We start from the raw sequence: 15629 nt of genomic DNA, 5'->3' as shown, positions 1-15629 counted from the left end.
ATCATATTCTTTTGGTATTTGGTGGGGAAAAAATTTATCAAAATGCACTGCTGTTACTTCTGCTTCTGCTAAGATGGTGTACTCTTCCCACAAAGTAAAACTAAAACCGTGAATATTCTTTATGAAACAAACATAAAAAGACTAAAGGTGGAAAGGAGAAAACAGACTGACTGGGGATCTTGGGACTGCTGGAACAACAAAGTAGTTAGGTCCTTTGGTCTTTCTGTCTCATTATCACAGACTTGCAGCTGCAACCCAAAAATGCCAATAGGCACATACCCCGCCCCCCCCCCCCAAAAAAGCCTGCTTTTTCTAACCAAAGGATTAAGAAAGGGGCAGTGTCTGAAGTCAGAAAACTTTAACATGGTAACTGCCCTACTCCAACCAACCGCCACAGAAAAAACTGCAGCTACCCACTCCCCAACATGAGCAAAGGTCAAGTACGGAGTTCACACCTCCTCCCTTGCTAAGCTATAACGACAAGCCCCAAGCCCTCCAATGGGGTGGTCTAAGAGAAAGCCAAGTAGGGAGCTGGGACTTTCATCCCTACCAAATGGTAATGATCTCCCAGTGCAGAGTGAACCCTGGACTTCCAACCCAACTCAACAGTAAAGAAGTGCCTTTCCCTCTCCCCTACTAGATGGTGTCAGGGGAGGCCTAGTGGAGTCAGGACTTTCCCCAACAGTGGTAACAAGGCCACTCCCCACTTGGTGTCAGTAGAGGATTCACAAGGAGTGTTATTCCCACTTCTGTGTACTTGTGAGCATTTTTATCTGATTCTTACTACAAAGCTACAGTAATCAAAAGTGTGGTACTGACATACAGACGACAGAAGATCGGAGAGTCCAGAAATAAACACAAATATCTATGGCCAAATGACTTTTGACAAGAATGCCAAAGCCGTTCAAGGAGGAAAGAATAGTCTTTTCAACAAATGGTGCTGGATGACCAGATAATTATAGGGAAAAGAAGCTGGACCCTGACACCTCCCTCCATATACAAAAATGAACTCAACATGAATCAACAACCCAAACATAAAAGCTAAAACTAAACCACTGGGCAAAAACACAGGGGTAAAACTTAATGACCTTGGATTTAGCAATGGCTTCCTATGTATGATGCCAGAAGCAAAAGCAGTAACAATATAGCTAAACCAGACTTCATAAAAATTAAAAACTGCTGTGTGTAGAAGGACATTATTAAGACAGGTAAAAGATAACCTACAGGATGGGGTAAAATATTTGCAAATCCCGTATCTGATAAGGATCTAGTATTCAGAATCCTGCAACTCAACCACAAAAAGATAACTCAATTAAAAAATGTGCAAAAGACCTGAACAGACATTTCTCTGAAGATATAACAATAGCCAATAAGCACATGAAAAGATGTTCAACATCCTTCATCATTAGAGAAGTGCAAATCAAAACCACATTTAAAGACCACTTCACACTCACCAGGATGGCCATAGCAACAATAACATATAAAATAAGCACTGATAAGGATGCAGAGAGCCTGGAATCCTTGTACATTCCTGGTGAGAATGTGAAATGATATAGCTGCTACAGTTTACTGGTCCCTCAAAAATGTAAACAATAGAATTATCACATAGCCAGCACTTTCAAACCTTGGTATACATCCACAAGAAATGAAAACATATACTGACACAGCAACTTGTACACCAATGTTCATAGCAGTACTACTCATAACAGCCAACAATTGGTGGCAACAATTCAAATGTTCTTCAATATACTAATGGATAAACAGTGCGGTATATCCACACAGTAGATAATATTCTGCTGTAAAAAAGGAATGAATGACTGACACATGTTACAGTGTGGATGAACCTTGAAAACACAATGTTAAGTGAAAAAAAACAGACCCAAAAGGCCACATATTGTATGATTCCATTTATACACAATGTCTAGAATAGGCAGAGAGAGAAAGCCGGTTAACAGTTGCCAGGGCCTGGGGAGAGAAGGGAATGAAGGGTGATTTCTTAATGGGTACGGGGTGTTCTTCTAGAGCCATGACAAAGCTTTGAAACTAGAGAGAGGTGGTGGTTGCGCGACAATGTGAGGACACTAAATGCCAATGAATTGTATACTTTAAAGTGATTAATTAGGGGATCCCTGGGTGGCTCAGTGGTTTAGTGCCTGCCTTTGGCCCAGGGCGCGATCCTGGAGTCCCGGGATCGAGTCCTGCATCGGGGTCCCTCTGCCTGTGTCTCTGCCTAGCTCTCTATCATGAATGAATTAAAAAAAAAAAAAATTCTTTAAAGTGATTGTGTTAATCACATAGTGTTACGTGATTTTTGCCTTAACAACAACTAAAAGCATGTATACAAGAGAAAAACAAATTACTACATTAAAACTGATCCAGCACCAAAAGCGTTTGACATGTTTATACTCCAAAACCAATCACAGTTTACTACAGTTTAACCAAATGGACAATACAGGACCCCGATGATAGAGGATTATAGAGCTTCTCGAAGGAAGGGTCGTGTGGGTGTAGCCCTGGCTGCACTGGACATGGCAACTTTGTGTTTTTACCACAAGTGCCAGCCTCATTTATTTAATATATTAAATGTCCTTCTTAACTTATAATGGATAACTACTTACTGTAATACCTTTTAAATCACCAGCTTAATGTCTGCAAGCTCTCCCTCATCCTTCAATATCAACAGCCTTCAGGGTCCAGGACGGAGGTACTGATGCTTTCTTATATTCTGCAAGAGCTTCACAGGGATCCAGGGAGCAAAGGCATTCAATGGTAGGACATAATTTTAAAAGAGCTTTTTTTTTTTTTTTTTAAAGATTTTGTTTGTTTATTCATGATAGAGAGGGAGAATGGCAGAGACACAGGCAGAGAGAGAAGCAGGCTCCATACAAAGAGCCCGATGTGGGACTCGATCCCAGGACTCCGGAATCACGCCCTGAACTGAAAGCAGACACTCAACCACTGAGCCACCCAGATGTCCCTTAAAAGAGCTTTTCTAGAGGCTCCTGGGTGGTTCACTTGGTTAAGCGTCTGACTCCTTTTTAATTTTTTTATTTTTAAGTGACTTGATTTTTGGCTCAGGTCATGATCACAGGGTCATGAGATGAAGCCCCACACCAGGCCCTGTGTTGGGTGTGGAACCCGCTTAAGATTCTCTCTCTCCCTCTGCCCCTTGCTTCCAATCCTCTTTCTTTTTCAAAAAAAAAAAAGCTTTTTCAGGAAAAGGCCTTTCTTCCTACATTTGCTTTTGTTCTCTCCCTTCCCAACAAAGTGGCTTCTCCACAAAACACTGGTATATGAAATCCTCTCAACCCCAAACCACTTTAAGTAACTGATTCATCAGTTACTCTAGGTTACATGGAACTCTCAGCAGCCCTATCTGTGTGCCTCAGGGTGTTTTTGTTCTAAAAAATGTCACTTTTTTAAAAAATAAAAAATAAAAATAAAATGTCATTTTTTAACACATACTAGTAAGTGGTCTCTCAGCTGGATACAATTCTGTTAATAAATTACTCAGTTCTTGTAATAAAAATAAACAACTACAAAGCATATCCACTGGTTATTTTAAACACCATGGATTTTAAACACCTTGGATTTGAAGATCCAGGAGAGGCTGCCAATCTAGAAGTGAGAGAAACACTAGGTCAGGTTTCTCTACACCTAAATGTCTTTAACTGGTGGTTACATACTGGGACTGAAAAAAAGAGGAAAATAAATCATCATTTTTTTAAATGGAGTCAGCAGACAATCTCTTAAACTATCGCCCATAGAATAAAAATAAGGGACACCAATGAGAAGCACTGAGAATCCAGAATGTCCAGGATCCGACTGGGGATGTGATTCTCCACGTGGACCCAAGGGGTAGTCAGGAGCTCCCACCTACCTCTTGGCTGAGGCTGGAGATTTGGCCACAATCACCGCATTCCTGTAATCTGGAATCTGTGACAGACAAGAGGTCAGGGATTACTCCCCTGTCTCCACAAGGCTACCAACACCCAACACTCACACCAACACCCAACAGTCAATAAAAAAGTTAACTGTCAAATTCCAAATCAGTGCAGTCCATAGAAATGACTACCCATGTCTCAGTCACAGCATATTGAAGACACCAATTTGTTAAAGGATGACCAGGATGGTGGGGTTAAATAAAGATATGAAGAACCCTTAAGAAAATAACAAAAAAAGAAAAAAAAGAAAATAACAACAGTATCGGTCTCTACTTTGGAGTCTTCTACTGGTGGACATTTGAAGTGATCTGTGCTGGTGATGATCATTAATTGAAGATATACCCCTTATCAACTTCTAAGAGTTTAGAAGACAGAACTCTTTTTAAGCCGTGCAGTAATTTGTTTCTGACTTCATCCTGGCCATATTTCCAAATTATGTTCCAGACACACAAACACTAAATTACCTGATTTTATTCAATATATCCTTATTGCTTTTCTCACAATTACTCTAGATCACTGAATTTCTATGTAAGCATTAATAACCTTTAGCACCTCATACAATGCCTAGTATGTATTAAATGATACTTAGTGAGTGAACAAAAGATTAATTTGAAGACAGCTCTAATACAGATATATCCAGCATAACCACATGGATTGGATGTCTCCACAGGACAGCCTAATAATTTCATCCAATACTATCAGGGAGTAAACTGGCAAAAAATATTCTAATTTAGGTGCCTTCCATATTTTTGCTGGAAGTCTGTCTAAACGGTTTTATGTACTTGTCTTACCAAATATCATCAAACAGCACCAAACCCAGCCAAGAGAAGAAGTAACAACAAAGGAAACAGTTAATAAAACAAATTAAAAAGAGGCTTTAAAAGAAAGGACTCTGAAGTGCCTGGGTGGCACAGGTGGTTGAGCATCTGACTCTTGGTTTTGGCTCAGGTCATGATCTCAGGGTCATGAGATCAAGTCCCGCACTGCCTCCATACTGAGCATGAGGTCAGCTTGAGTGTCTCTCTCCCTCCCTCTCTGCCCCCTCCCTGACATGCTCCCTGCCTCTAAAATAAATAAATAAATCTTTTTTTTAAAGGACTTTTTAATAAAAACAAGTCCATTTGGGGGGCACCTGGCTGGTTCAGTTGGTAGAGTATATGACTCTTGATCTCAGGCTCTTGGGTTTGAGCCCCCTATCAGGTATAAACTTAAAAAAAAGAAAAAAAAAAGGAAGGAAAAGAAAAGAAAACACATCTATTTTCTCATCAGGAGCTAAAAAGGGAAATCATACCCATAAAGAATGAACAACTTGTTAAGAAAAAGAACCAAAAAGAAATCTAGGAGGTTGGAATAATTACAGTCCAAATAAGAAAGTTAGCTGGCTGTCGGGGCCGGTAGAATGGACACAGGTGAACAAACTGAGATCAGGCCAAGAGATTTTCCCACAATGCTGTATAGAAGAATGCAAAACTTGAAAAAAAAAGTTAAACAACAGAAACTAGATCCAAAAATTTCAACATCTAATAGTTTCCAAAGGAAAGAATGAGAAAACAGAAGGGATAAGACACTCAAATCATAGAGGGAAAAAATGCCCAGCGAATGAAAGGGACCCAGTGAGTATCTACTGGAATGAATGGAAACATTCACCCCAGACACATCATGCTGAAATTTCAAAAACATAGCAGAATAATGAAACTCCACTAGATGGGGAAATTCCTGCCCACCCCCAAAAACATACACAAGATGCCTGATCACACTAGAAATCGAGAAAGGAAAAAATTCAAATTATACAATATTGTTTTGGTCATTCGGTTTGCAAAATGAAGAGCCCAGGGCAAGATACTAGTATATGTACTGTTAGCGGGAGTATAAATTAATACAGCCCCTTAGGACAACTGAAATTTCCTATAACATTAAATTTTCAGGAAATTGTCATTTTGCAATATCCATTAAAGTATTAAAGATAATAAATAAATAAATAAATAAATAAATAAATAAATAAATAAATAAAGTTTTAAAGATAGTTTTCAATCAAGCAATTCCACTTCCTAGTATTTTTTCAGAAAAACACCCACATAAGTAATCAGAAAGGTAAGTACAAGAATTTTCAATGCAGTATTATGATACTTCTTAAGTGTTCTCTACACCCATTGTGAGGATCAAACTCACAACCCCAAGATCAAGAGTTGCATGATCCTCTGACTGAGCTAGCCATGCATGCCTTATGATAATTTTCTTTAAATAAAATATTTCACTTAAAAGAGTAAAAAATTAGAACAATCAAGAGGAAAATAGTTGGAAAAAAAAAAAAAAAGCCTGTGGCTCATTTAAACTTGCACACTAAGCAGTTAAACATGTAGCTATTTAAACTTAAATAAACTTAGAGAAGATGATTTGGCTCTCTGGTCACACTAGCCACATGCGACGAGCAGCTACCATACTGGACAATAGCTAGAACGTTTTCATGATCACAGAAAGCTCTACTGGACATTGCTGATCTAAACTGAGTACTACTATGTAGCAATTATCATCAAAGCAATAAACCTACATATCTTAGCATGGAAAGACCTCTACATACCAGCAGAGCAAATGAAAGAATAAGCTGCAGAACAAGGCTATAGGTCAATTGTGTTTTTTAAAAAAGCATGCACAAATCGGGGGTGGGGGGTGGCTGACTCAGTGGGTAGAGCATGCGACTCTTGATCTTGGGGTCATGACTTAGAGGGAAAAAAAAAGCACCCCCAACTCAACATCTATAACTATGTGTGTAGATGAGGAGGCAAAAATAAAGAGAAAGGTCAGAGAGGACAGAGGACACAAAGCAAGCTGGTAACAAGGGTTATCCCTGCAGAGAAGCCCAGGATCAGGCTGGGGGGCTAGGGAAGCCAAGGCTTTACCAACATTGTCAGAATTATTATAGATACACATGCACGTCCCTACACTGCGACTGTCAATGTAAAGTGTCATTTTTCATTTTTTAGAAGAGCACCCCTACTAACAAGTGGAGTGGGAAAAAAACGCCATGTAAGCCAGCTTCCAAACTCTAAAATTTTCCCCTGCGCCATTAAGGGAAAACATCACCAGGACCACTATGGAATCACAAAGAATCAAATGGCGCTACATACGCCCCACGCTCCTTTGCTATACAGGCCTATCCTTGTCCCCTGGTTTCTCATTCCCTTCCGTATCTTGTTTCTGTGATGATAGTGGCTTGATACAAAGACATCCAGAAGAACATGGAGGAAAAAACAACAGCAACTCAAGAATCAGAAACAAGATACTCTAGAAACTCCTACTTAAAAGATTAATGGGATGGGCTCTCTACACACACCATAGAAATATACTTGTAGCCCTCCTCTTCATCATTTCCTTAAAAACGCCTGGTGCAGATAGAGGCACCTGGGTGGCTCAGCTGGTTAAAGAGCAACTCAGTTTTGGCTCAGGTCAAGATCTCATGGGTCGTGGGATCAAGCCCTATGTCGGGCTCCATTCTTAGCAGAGTCTGCTTGCAGATTCTCTGCCTCTGCCCTATATCTCTGCATCCATGCACAAGTGAAGTGCTCTCTAAAATAAATAAATAAATCTTAACAAAATATATACTTGTGGTCTTCCTCTTCATCATTTCCTTAAAAACTCCTGGTGCAGACCAATGATTTCTAGGACTGTCACTGTCATGCTTAATCATTTCTTAAAAACATGCACTGTATTTAATCAATACCTGGAACAATTTTGGTCATTTTAGTATCTCTATGATTTGGATTTAAAAAAAAAAAAAAAGATTTATTTGACAAAGAGAGAGCATGCACAATTAGGCAGACTGGCAGGCAAACGGAAAGGGAGAAGGAGACTCTCTGCTGAGCAGGATCCCGGGATCATGACCAGAGCTGAAAGCAGATGGTTAACCGACTGAGCCACCTAGGTGCCCCGATTTAGATGTCTTGAACTCAGTAGTGTCTTATAGCTGCTGTCAGCCCCACAGCAGCTGTGATGTGCCTTTTTTATCTGGTATGGGTGAAGAAGGCCATGGCATTCTTATGGTTCTCATTTCAAATGAGCCACAGGCACTGCTGGTTCTATATGGGCTGGCTTTACCTGCCACTTAAAATGTCTCCAGCAAGAGTTCCCTATAATACAGCATTAAGGCATCCCTGGGTGGCGCAGCGGTTTGGCGCCTGCCTTTGGCCCAGGGCGCGATCCTGGAGACCCGGGATCGAATCCCACATCGGGCTCCCTGCATGGAGCCTGCTTCTCCCTCTGCCTGTGTCTCTGCCTCTCTCTCTGTGTGACTATCATAAATAAATAAAATCTTTAAAAAAAAAAAATACAGCATTAAAATCAACAGTTACCATGCATGTCCACAGACCTGGCATATGGGCAGCAGGGTGTACATTTCACACTCATGAATCAGTCATCACTGGAGGAAATGGCCTCAAGTCCGTATCTTCCTGCAAGGTCTGTGGGACCTACCAAATGAGGATCCACACCAGCAGGTGGAGGTTGGAAAGGACTGAACCTCAGATGATGCCTAGCACACGCACTGCAGCATAACTGAGGGCAGGAGAAATTACCAAGCTCTCAGGAGAGAGCAGCAAAGCTGCAAGGCAGTGAGCATCCAATTATCTGAACACTCCTTCCATGTGGCAGAAAGCACATAAATTCCAAGGATGACTTGAGAGAAACAGCGTGTGAGCTATCAAGTAGGAAGATGTCAGCATCAATCTTGCAGAACAGGATCACTAAATGACATGAAGGCACTGTGTTACACTATCATCCATAGTGTTTTCTTCTTTCCTGACAATCTAAATAACGTAAGCCTTAACTGGTGGCATCTTCAATTCTGTAAGACATGGTCTACTAAGACAAGTATGCAATAAAAGGCAAAACAAACAAAAATCCTTTCAAACAGTGAGCTCCCATATTGTATTTCATTTTCGACAGCCTATATTGATTTATATTTAATTTATATTTATAAAATTTATAATATATGAACGAAGGACAGAGAATTTTAAAACCACATTTGGTGTTATCATTGATAGCTTGCCATCAAAAACAGCCATTTCCTTTGTCTGCTGAATCGTGAAAGGTATAAGAGAGAGTTCAACCCTGAGAGTTCAATTCTTTTCAATAATGAAGCCTAAAAAGGGATTTTCCTAGGGGAAGGCAGTCTTATACAGAGGTAGAGGCCTACACTTAGGGGCCACAACCAGGGCGGCTCAAGGAGACTGAAGCCTGGCCTCTGGACCAGCATCAATGCCGCAGTGCAAACTCAGTAGGCCAAACGGGCACCTCCCAAGAGGCATTACTGCCATTTGTGCCTCAATATGTGAGCACACAACATGCCTGTACCTTGAGTGGACACATCCTAAAAATTCAGAAGATGTAAACATTAGTCTATAAAAGTCTACACCGACTGCTCTATTTCTCCCAAAGCTGTAGGATCCTTCACATGGACAGTTCTTAACTGGACCATGTTCTCCCACATACCTAAGTCTGTCTCATCCTCTGGGGCTTCTCTCTGGATGGACCCACTTCCCTGCCCTATCAACACACTTGCTGTTGCTCTCCTATCCTTTCTTTTTTTTTTTTAGATTTTATTTATTTATTCATGAGAGACAGAGAGAGAGAGGCACAGAGCCACAGGCAGAGGGAGAAGCAGGCTCCATGGAGGGAGCCCAATGTGGGACTCGATCCCGGTACTCCAGGATCACACCCTGGGCCAAAGGCAGGCGCTAAACCGCTGTGCTACCCAGGGATCCCTCTCCTATCCTTTCTATCTCAACTGGGAATCATATTCAGGTAAATTCTATTCTGTATTGTTTCCTGGATTTTTTATAGTCTGTATGCTTCTTGTGTATAACTTTAAAGAAAATAGGCAAACTCTTTTATATTTCTCTCTTTCAAAAATACTTAAATTTATTTTCATTACTGAGAGCCAGGGTTAATTGTGGGAGGACAGATGCATAGACCAATGAAGGACTAGAAGGACTAGAAATAAACACAAACGTATATGGACGAATTTTTGGTTTTTTTTGACAAAGCCATTCAGTTGGGAAATAGCCTTTTCAACAAATGGTGTTAGAACCACTAGATACCATATCCAAAAAAACAAAGTTACACCCCTACTTCACACCATATACTAAAATTAACTCCAAATGGATCAACCTAAATATAAGATCTAAAAATTATAAGACTCTCAGAAGAAAACACAGAGGTAAATCTTAATGGCTCTGGATTTGATGCTTTCTTAGGGCAAAACCATGAATAACGAAAAAAAAAAAGAGATAAACTGGACTTCATCAAAGTTAAAACATTTGGGCATCAAAAGACAGTATCAAGATAGTGAAGAGACAAACTACAGAATGGTGGGAAATATCTGTAAATCATATACCTGGTAAGAGTTTAGTGTCCAATATATAATAAGAACTAAATAAAATGGTAAACAGCCCAATTAAAAAATGGGCTCCTCAGTCCTTACAGCACGCAGCTCTTGATCTCAGGGTTGTGAGTTCAAGCCCCATGTTGGATGCAGAGGTTACTTAAATAAATAAACATTTTTTAAAAAGCATAAAGAAGATATGCAAATGGTCAATAAACACATGAAAAGATGCTCAACATCATTAGGGGAATACAAATCAAACTATAATGAGATGCCACTTTATAACCACAATAACCACTAGAATACCTATAATCAAAATGTAAGTCAGTATGTATGTGAAGAAATTGCAAATCTTATATACTCCTGATTAGAATGTAAACTGCTGCAGGCACCATTGAAAACAGTTTGGCAGTTCCTCAAAAAGTTAAATACAGAATTATCATATGACCATGTAATTCCAATCCTAAGTATTTATCTGAGAAATGAAATATATGGCCACGATAAATGCCTATGTCCACTTAAAAACTTATACAAGAGGGGCGCCTGGGTGGTTTAGTCGGTTAAGCATCTGACTCTTGATTTCAGCTCAGATCATAATCTTAAAGTCGTGAGATCGAGTCCTGTGACTCCCAGCGTGGAGCCTCCTTGAGATTCTCCCTATCTTTCTGCCTCTTTCCCCCTGCTCACACATGCATATACTTCTTGCTTGCTCAAGAAAGAAAGAAAGAAAGAAAGAAAGAAAGAAAGAAAGAAAGAAAGAAAGAAAGAAAGAAAGAAAGAAAGAAAGAAAGAAAGAAAGAAAGAAAGAAAGAAAGAAAGAAAGAAAGAAAGAAAGAAAGAAAGAAAGAAAGAAAGAAAGAAAGAAAGAAAGAAAGAAAGAAAGAAAGAAAGAAAGAAAGAAAGAAAGAAAGAAAGAAAGAAAGAAAGAAAGAAAGAAAGAAAGAAAGAAAGAAAGAAAGAAAGAAAGAAAGAAAGAAAGAAAGAAAGAAAGAAAGAAAGAAAGAAAGAAAGAAAGAAAGAAAGAAAGAAAGAAAGAAAGAAAGAAAGAAAGAAAGAAAGAAAGAAAGAAAGAAAGAAAGAAAGAAAGAAAGAAAGAAAGAAAGAAAGAAAGAAAGAAGAAAGAAAGAAAGAAAGAAAGAAAGAAAGAAAGAAAGAAAGAAAGAAAGAAAGAAAGAAAGAAAAGAAAGAAAGAAAGAAAGAAAGAAAGAAAGAAAGAAAGAAAGAAAGAAAGAAAGAAAGAAAGAAGGAAGGAAGGAAGGAAGGAAGGAAGGAAGGAAGGAGCGAGCTTATACAAGAATGTTCACAGCAGCACTATTCACAATAGTCAAAAAGTGGCAACAATCCAAATGTTCATCAACACATGAATGGATAAACAAATAGTGGTATGTACATACGGTGGAATATTATTCAGTCTTCAAAAGGAATGAGGTCCTAATACACATTACTGCATTGATGAACCTCAAAAGCATTAAGCTAAGTGAATAAAGCCAAACACAAAAAGGTTGCATGCTGCATGATCCCAGGTACATGAAATGTCCAGTACAGGCAAATCCAGAGCCAAAGAGCACATGAGTAGCTGCCAGGGAATAGGGGGAGGGAGGAATGGTAAGTAGTTACTTAATGAGTACAGGGTGTTCTTCTGGAGTATGACAAAGTTTTGGAACTAGACAAAGGATACAGACAGTTATACAACACTGACTGTACTAAATCCCACCAAATTGTCTTAAACTGGTTAATTTTATGTTACATGGATTTCACCTCAATGAAAAAAAAAAACTGAATATGTCTACTCATCTAGACTCCCTAATGAAACCAATACTAACAAATAGCTAGAATCTAGAATACAAAACAGCATGCCTGTAGCTCAGAAAACAACACACACATAAAACCAGTGAAGAACAAAGTACATTAGCGCCTTTTCATAAAAAAGGAAATTATACAAAGAGATGTTCAACTTCTTACATCATAAGAGATCTATCCATCAAAGTGATGCCAAGACACCACAGTGCATTCAACTAGCAAATACTGTAAATTCTGGTAACCTAAGTGTTGAAACAAGACGGATCCACAGAGCATCTGATTTACTGCTGGGGGGGGATGAAAGTTGGCGTAACTGCTTTGGGAAAAATCAAACACTCACATGCCATTTCACCTTGCAAAACTACACTAGGTATGTGACCATGATATACTTCTGCTTGTGTGCCACAGGAGACACAGACAAGAGTGCTCACAGGAGCACAATCGCAACGGCAACACCCTTACAAGTAAACTGTGGTAAAGCTGCACGGTGAGTAGTTCTCAATAGTTCAAATGAATGCACTGTGACCCTCAACCTGGAAGAAGCTTACTAATGCAACATAAAGTGAAATATTCCCCCAAAATCGCACAATTTGATTATTTTTCTAATAAAATTAAAAAATATCTATCTTACATGTTTTTGTCTTGGAATAGTCTATGTGTACAAAGATATAAGACCATATATAAAGGAAATTAAATTTTTTTTTTTTTTTTTATGATGGTCACAGAGAGAGAGAGAGAGAGAGAGGCAGAGACACAGGCAGAGGGAGAAGCAGGCTCCATGCACCGGGAGCCCGTTGTGGGATTCGATCCCGGGTCTCCAGGATCGCGCCCTGGGCCAAAGGCAGGCGCCAAACCGCTGCGCACCCAGGGATCCCTATATAAAGGAAATTAAAAGAGGAAACAAGATTCAAGATGGTAGCTCCCTCAGTGGGAGGAGGTAGGGGGGATGTGACACAAAAGAACCACGCTAGTGGATATCAGTTATGATGCATCAAGTTTTCTTGCTGAGTGGTAAGATCCTGGATGCTGACCACTACAGACAGATGGACAGATAGCAAGGAAGAGCAATAGATATGAAATGAGGGCCAGGTCTATACATGGACCAATGATGAGAGTTATGTGCCATGATCACAACTAGTCCAGTCCTAGGTACCTGAGGCCCCAAAGAAAACACAGCAATTTTAAGAGCTTAGCAAAACAAAGAAACTATAGATTAGAAATTTTAAAATATACTGAATTACATTTATTAAAGTAAATAGTACTTCATTATTTTATTACTATATTTTAAACAGGCTCCATGCGAGGCTCAGTGGAGCCCAACACAGGGCTTGAATTCATGATCCTGAGATCAAGAGTCAGATAGATATTAATCAACTGAGCCACTCAGGCATCCCAGGAAATATTCAAGCAGAATACACTAAGTTTTAATCCTTTACAGACTGCCCAGGGAAATGGAAATGTATCTTTTCAACCTTAAACAGAATGTTAAAATGCAGAAGTTTGAGCCAGCTCACCTCTTCTTGAATATACTGTAGTAAGAAGGGAGAAGCTCTTAAATTATCAACAGGAATATTGAAGAAGCCTTGAATTTCCTTCTGGTGTAAATCCATAGTAATGAGATGGGTTAGACCTTTGGAAACAAAGCAGACAAAAACACGAGTGGTCAAATAACCAGTCGATATGTACGAACTAAGCATATATAAAACACAATACTATATATAATAGCTATTTAAAAATTGCTTTCTCATCAAAAAGACTTAGTGTCTTTATTTCTCAGATGTTTTAGTTCAACAAGACGATGAGAACAGAAAACCTATATAGTGGTCTCTACCTGTGTCCCTAACACAGGGCTCTTAGCTAAAACCCTTGTAAATTCCTAAATGATAAGGGCACCAAAAGAACCTTTTGTTCTAATGAGGGGACTCTGGGTGGGCTCTTGGATGAGGAGACCAAGAAAGACCATGCTGTGATTAAAGGTTTAGCACCAAAAAAAAAAAAAAAAAAGGTTTAGCATCTTCAGCCCCCACCTCCCATTCTCCAGAGACTGAAGAGGGGCTGGGAATGGAGTCAATGATTGATTGCGCCTACGTGATGAGGCAGAGCCTTGGGAGAGAGGGGGGGGCACCAGGTTGGTGAACAGGTGGAGGCTCTGGGCAAGTGGTGCATGCTGAGAGGTCAAGGGCTCTGCAGCCCTCCCCACATCCTGTGCCCTCGTATCTCTTCTATCACTTGTATTCTTTATCATATGCTTTTACAATAAAGTGGCAAACAGTGAGTGAGTAGTTCCCCGGAGTTCTGTGAGCTGCTCGAGCAAATTAATTGAATCCGACATGTGGGTCTTGGGAATCTGTGATTTACAGCAGATTGGCCAGATGCAGAGGTGACAATCTGGCCTTGCAGCTAGCATGGGTGAGTGGGGCAGGGGCAGGTTATGGGACTGAGCCCTTAACCTGTGGGATTTGACACTATCTCCAGAATTTAAGTGAATTGTAAGATACTCAGCCAGTGTCATGGAGAATTGCTAGGTGTAGGGAAAACCCCTACACCTTTGGTGACCAGAAGTGTCAGAAGCAATCCCCTTTGTGTGTGAGTAGAAGAGACAAACAGGAGGTGAACTGGGTTTTTCCTTACTCAGAAGGGAAAGAGAGGGTGGTTTTTCCACACAGATACATGATTTTCACATCAATTTATAGTCTGAAAATAACAAAGATAATAGTAATGAAGAAATGTCTCTGATAATTCTATTAAAGCAAGTTATATTTCCATGAAGTTTCCTTAATAGGCATAGCAAAGCCATATTAAGATAGATACTTAAGACAAATATTGATCTTAAGACAAACTGCATGGGCCTGTCTCTGGACAAAATGAAGAACCTTCATCCTCACTGGCTCCTTACAGGATACTTGAAATGATCACCAGAATAAGTAAAGTCTAACTGGAAAAGTTTTTTAAAAAGCAGAACTTGGGCAGCCCCGGTGGCTCAGTGGTTTAGCGCCACCTTCAGCCCAGGGCCTGATCCTGGAGACCCAGGATCGAGTCCCACATCGGGCTCCCTGCATGGAGCCTGGTTCTCCCTCTGCCTGTGTCTCTGCCCCTCTCTCTCTCTCTGTGTCTCTCATGAATGAATAAATAAAACATTAAAAAAAAAAAAAAAAAAGCAAAACTTGCCCAGAAGAGAAAGAGAGTCAACCTGGCAGTCCAGCCAGGATCAAGGCCAAAAGAAAAGATGAGCAGAATCTTTCTGGAAGATCCAGTGAGCTAGCCTGCTCCCTTCAGCCAGCTTTTAAAACTCTGAAGACTGTTTAATACATTATACATTAAGGCAGCTGGGCTTCGGGTGTCATCAAATAATGACAAATTTGGGTGTGTGGGTTTTTGAGTGGGTTGTTTTTCTTTTGTTTTGTTTTTGCCTTCTTTGGAATGCAAAAAAAATAGACACAAACTCTATTTCACAGTAAGTGTCTGTGTTCAATGCAGTGATATGGGGCTGTTTTGTCCTTTCCCCTCTG

The 15629-nt window shown here is 39.9% G+C and overlaps 1 protein-coding gene across 5 annotated transcripts in view; it reads right to left on the bottom strand.

Annotated features, from left to right (window-relative positions):
- The window catches only part of PRPSAP2 (phosphoribosyl pyrophosphate synthetase associated protein 2), a 49370-nt gene that overhangs the window by 18618 nt on the left and 15123 nt on the right, over window positions 1–15629 (bottom strand). For all 5 annotated transcript variants that reach the window (XM_072820909.1, XM_072820912.1, XM_072820910.1 and 2 more), the window contains 2 exons: window positions 13635–13750; window positions 3881–3936 (listed from right to left, as the gene is read on the bottom strand). In XM_072820909.1, coding sequence (XP_072677010.1) covers window positions 3881–3936; window positions 13635–13750 — 172 coding nt within the window. The remainder of the gene's footprint in view (window positions 1–3880; window positions 3937–13634; window positions 13751–15629) is intronic.

Source organism: Canis lupus, chromosome 3 (assembly GCF_048164855.1).
Source record: "Canis lupus baileyi chromosome 3, mCanLup2.hap1, whole genome shotgun sequence".
In the NCBI taxonomy this organism is placed as follows: Eukaryota; Metazoa; Chordata; class Mammalia; order Carnivora; family Canidae; genus Canis; species Canis lupus.
Note: the sequence above shows the minus strand (reverse complement) of the source record. Positions and strands in the feature narration are given on the sequence as shown.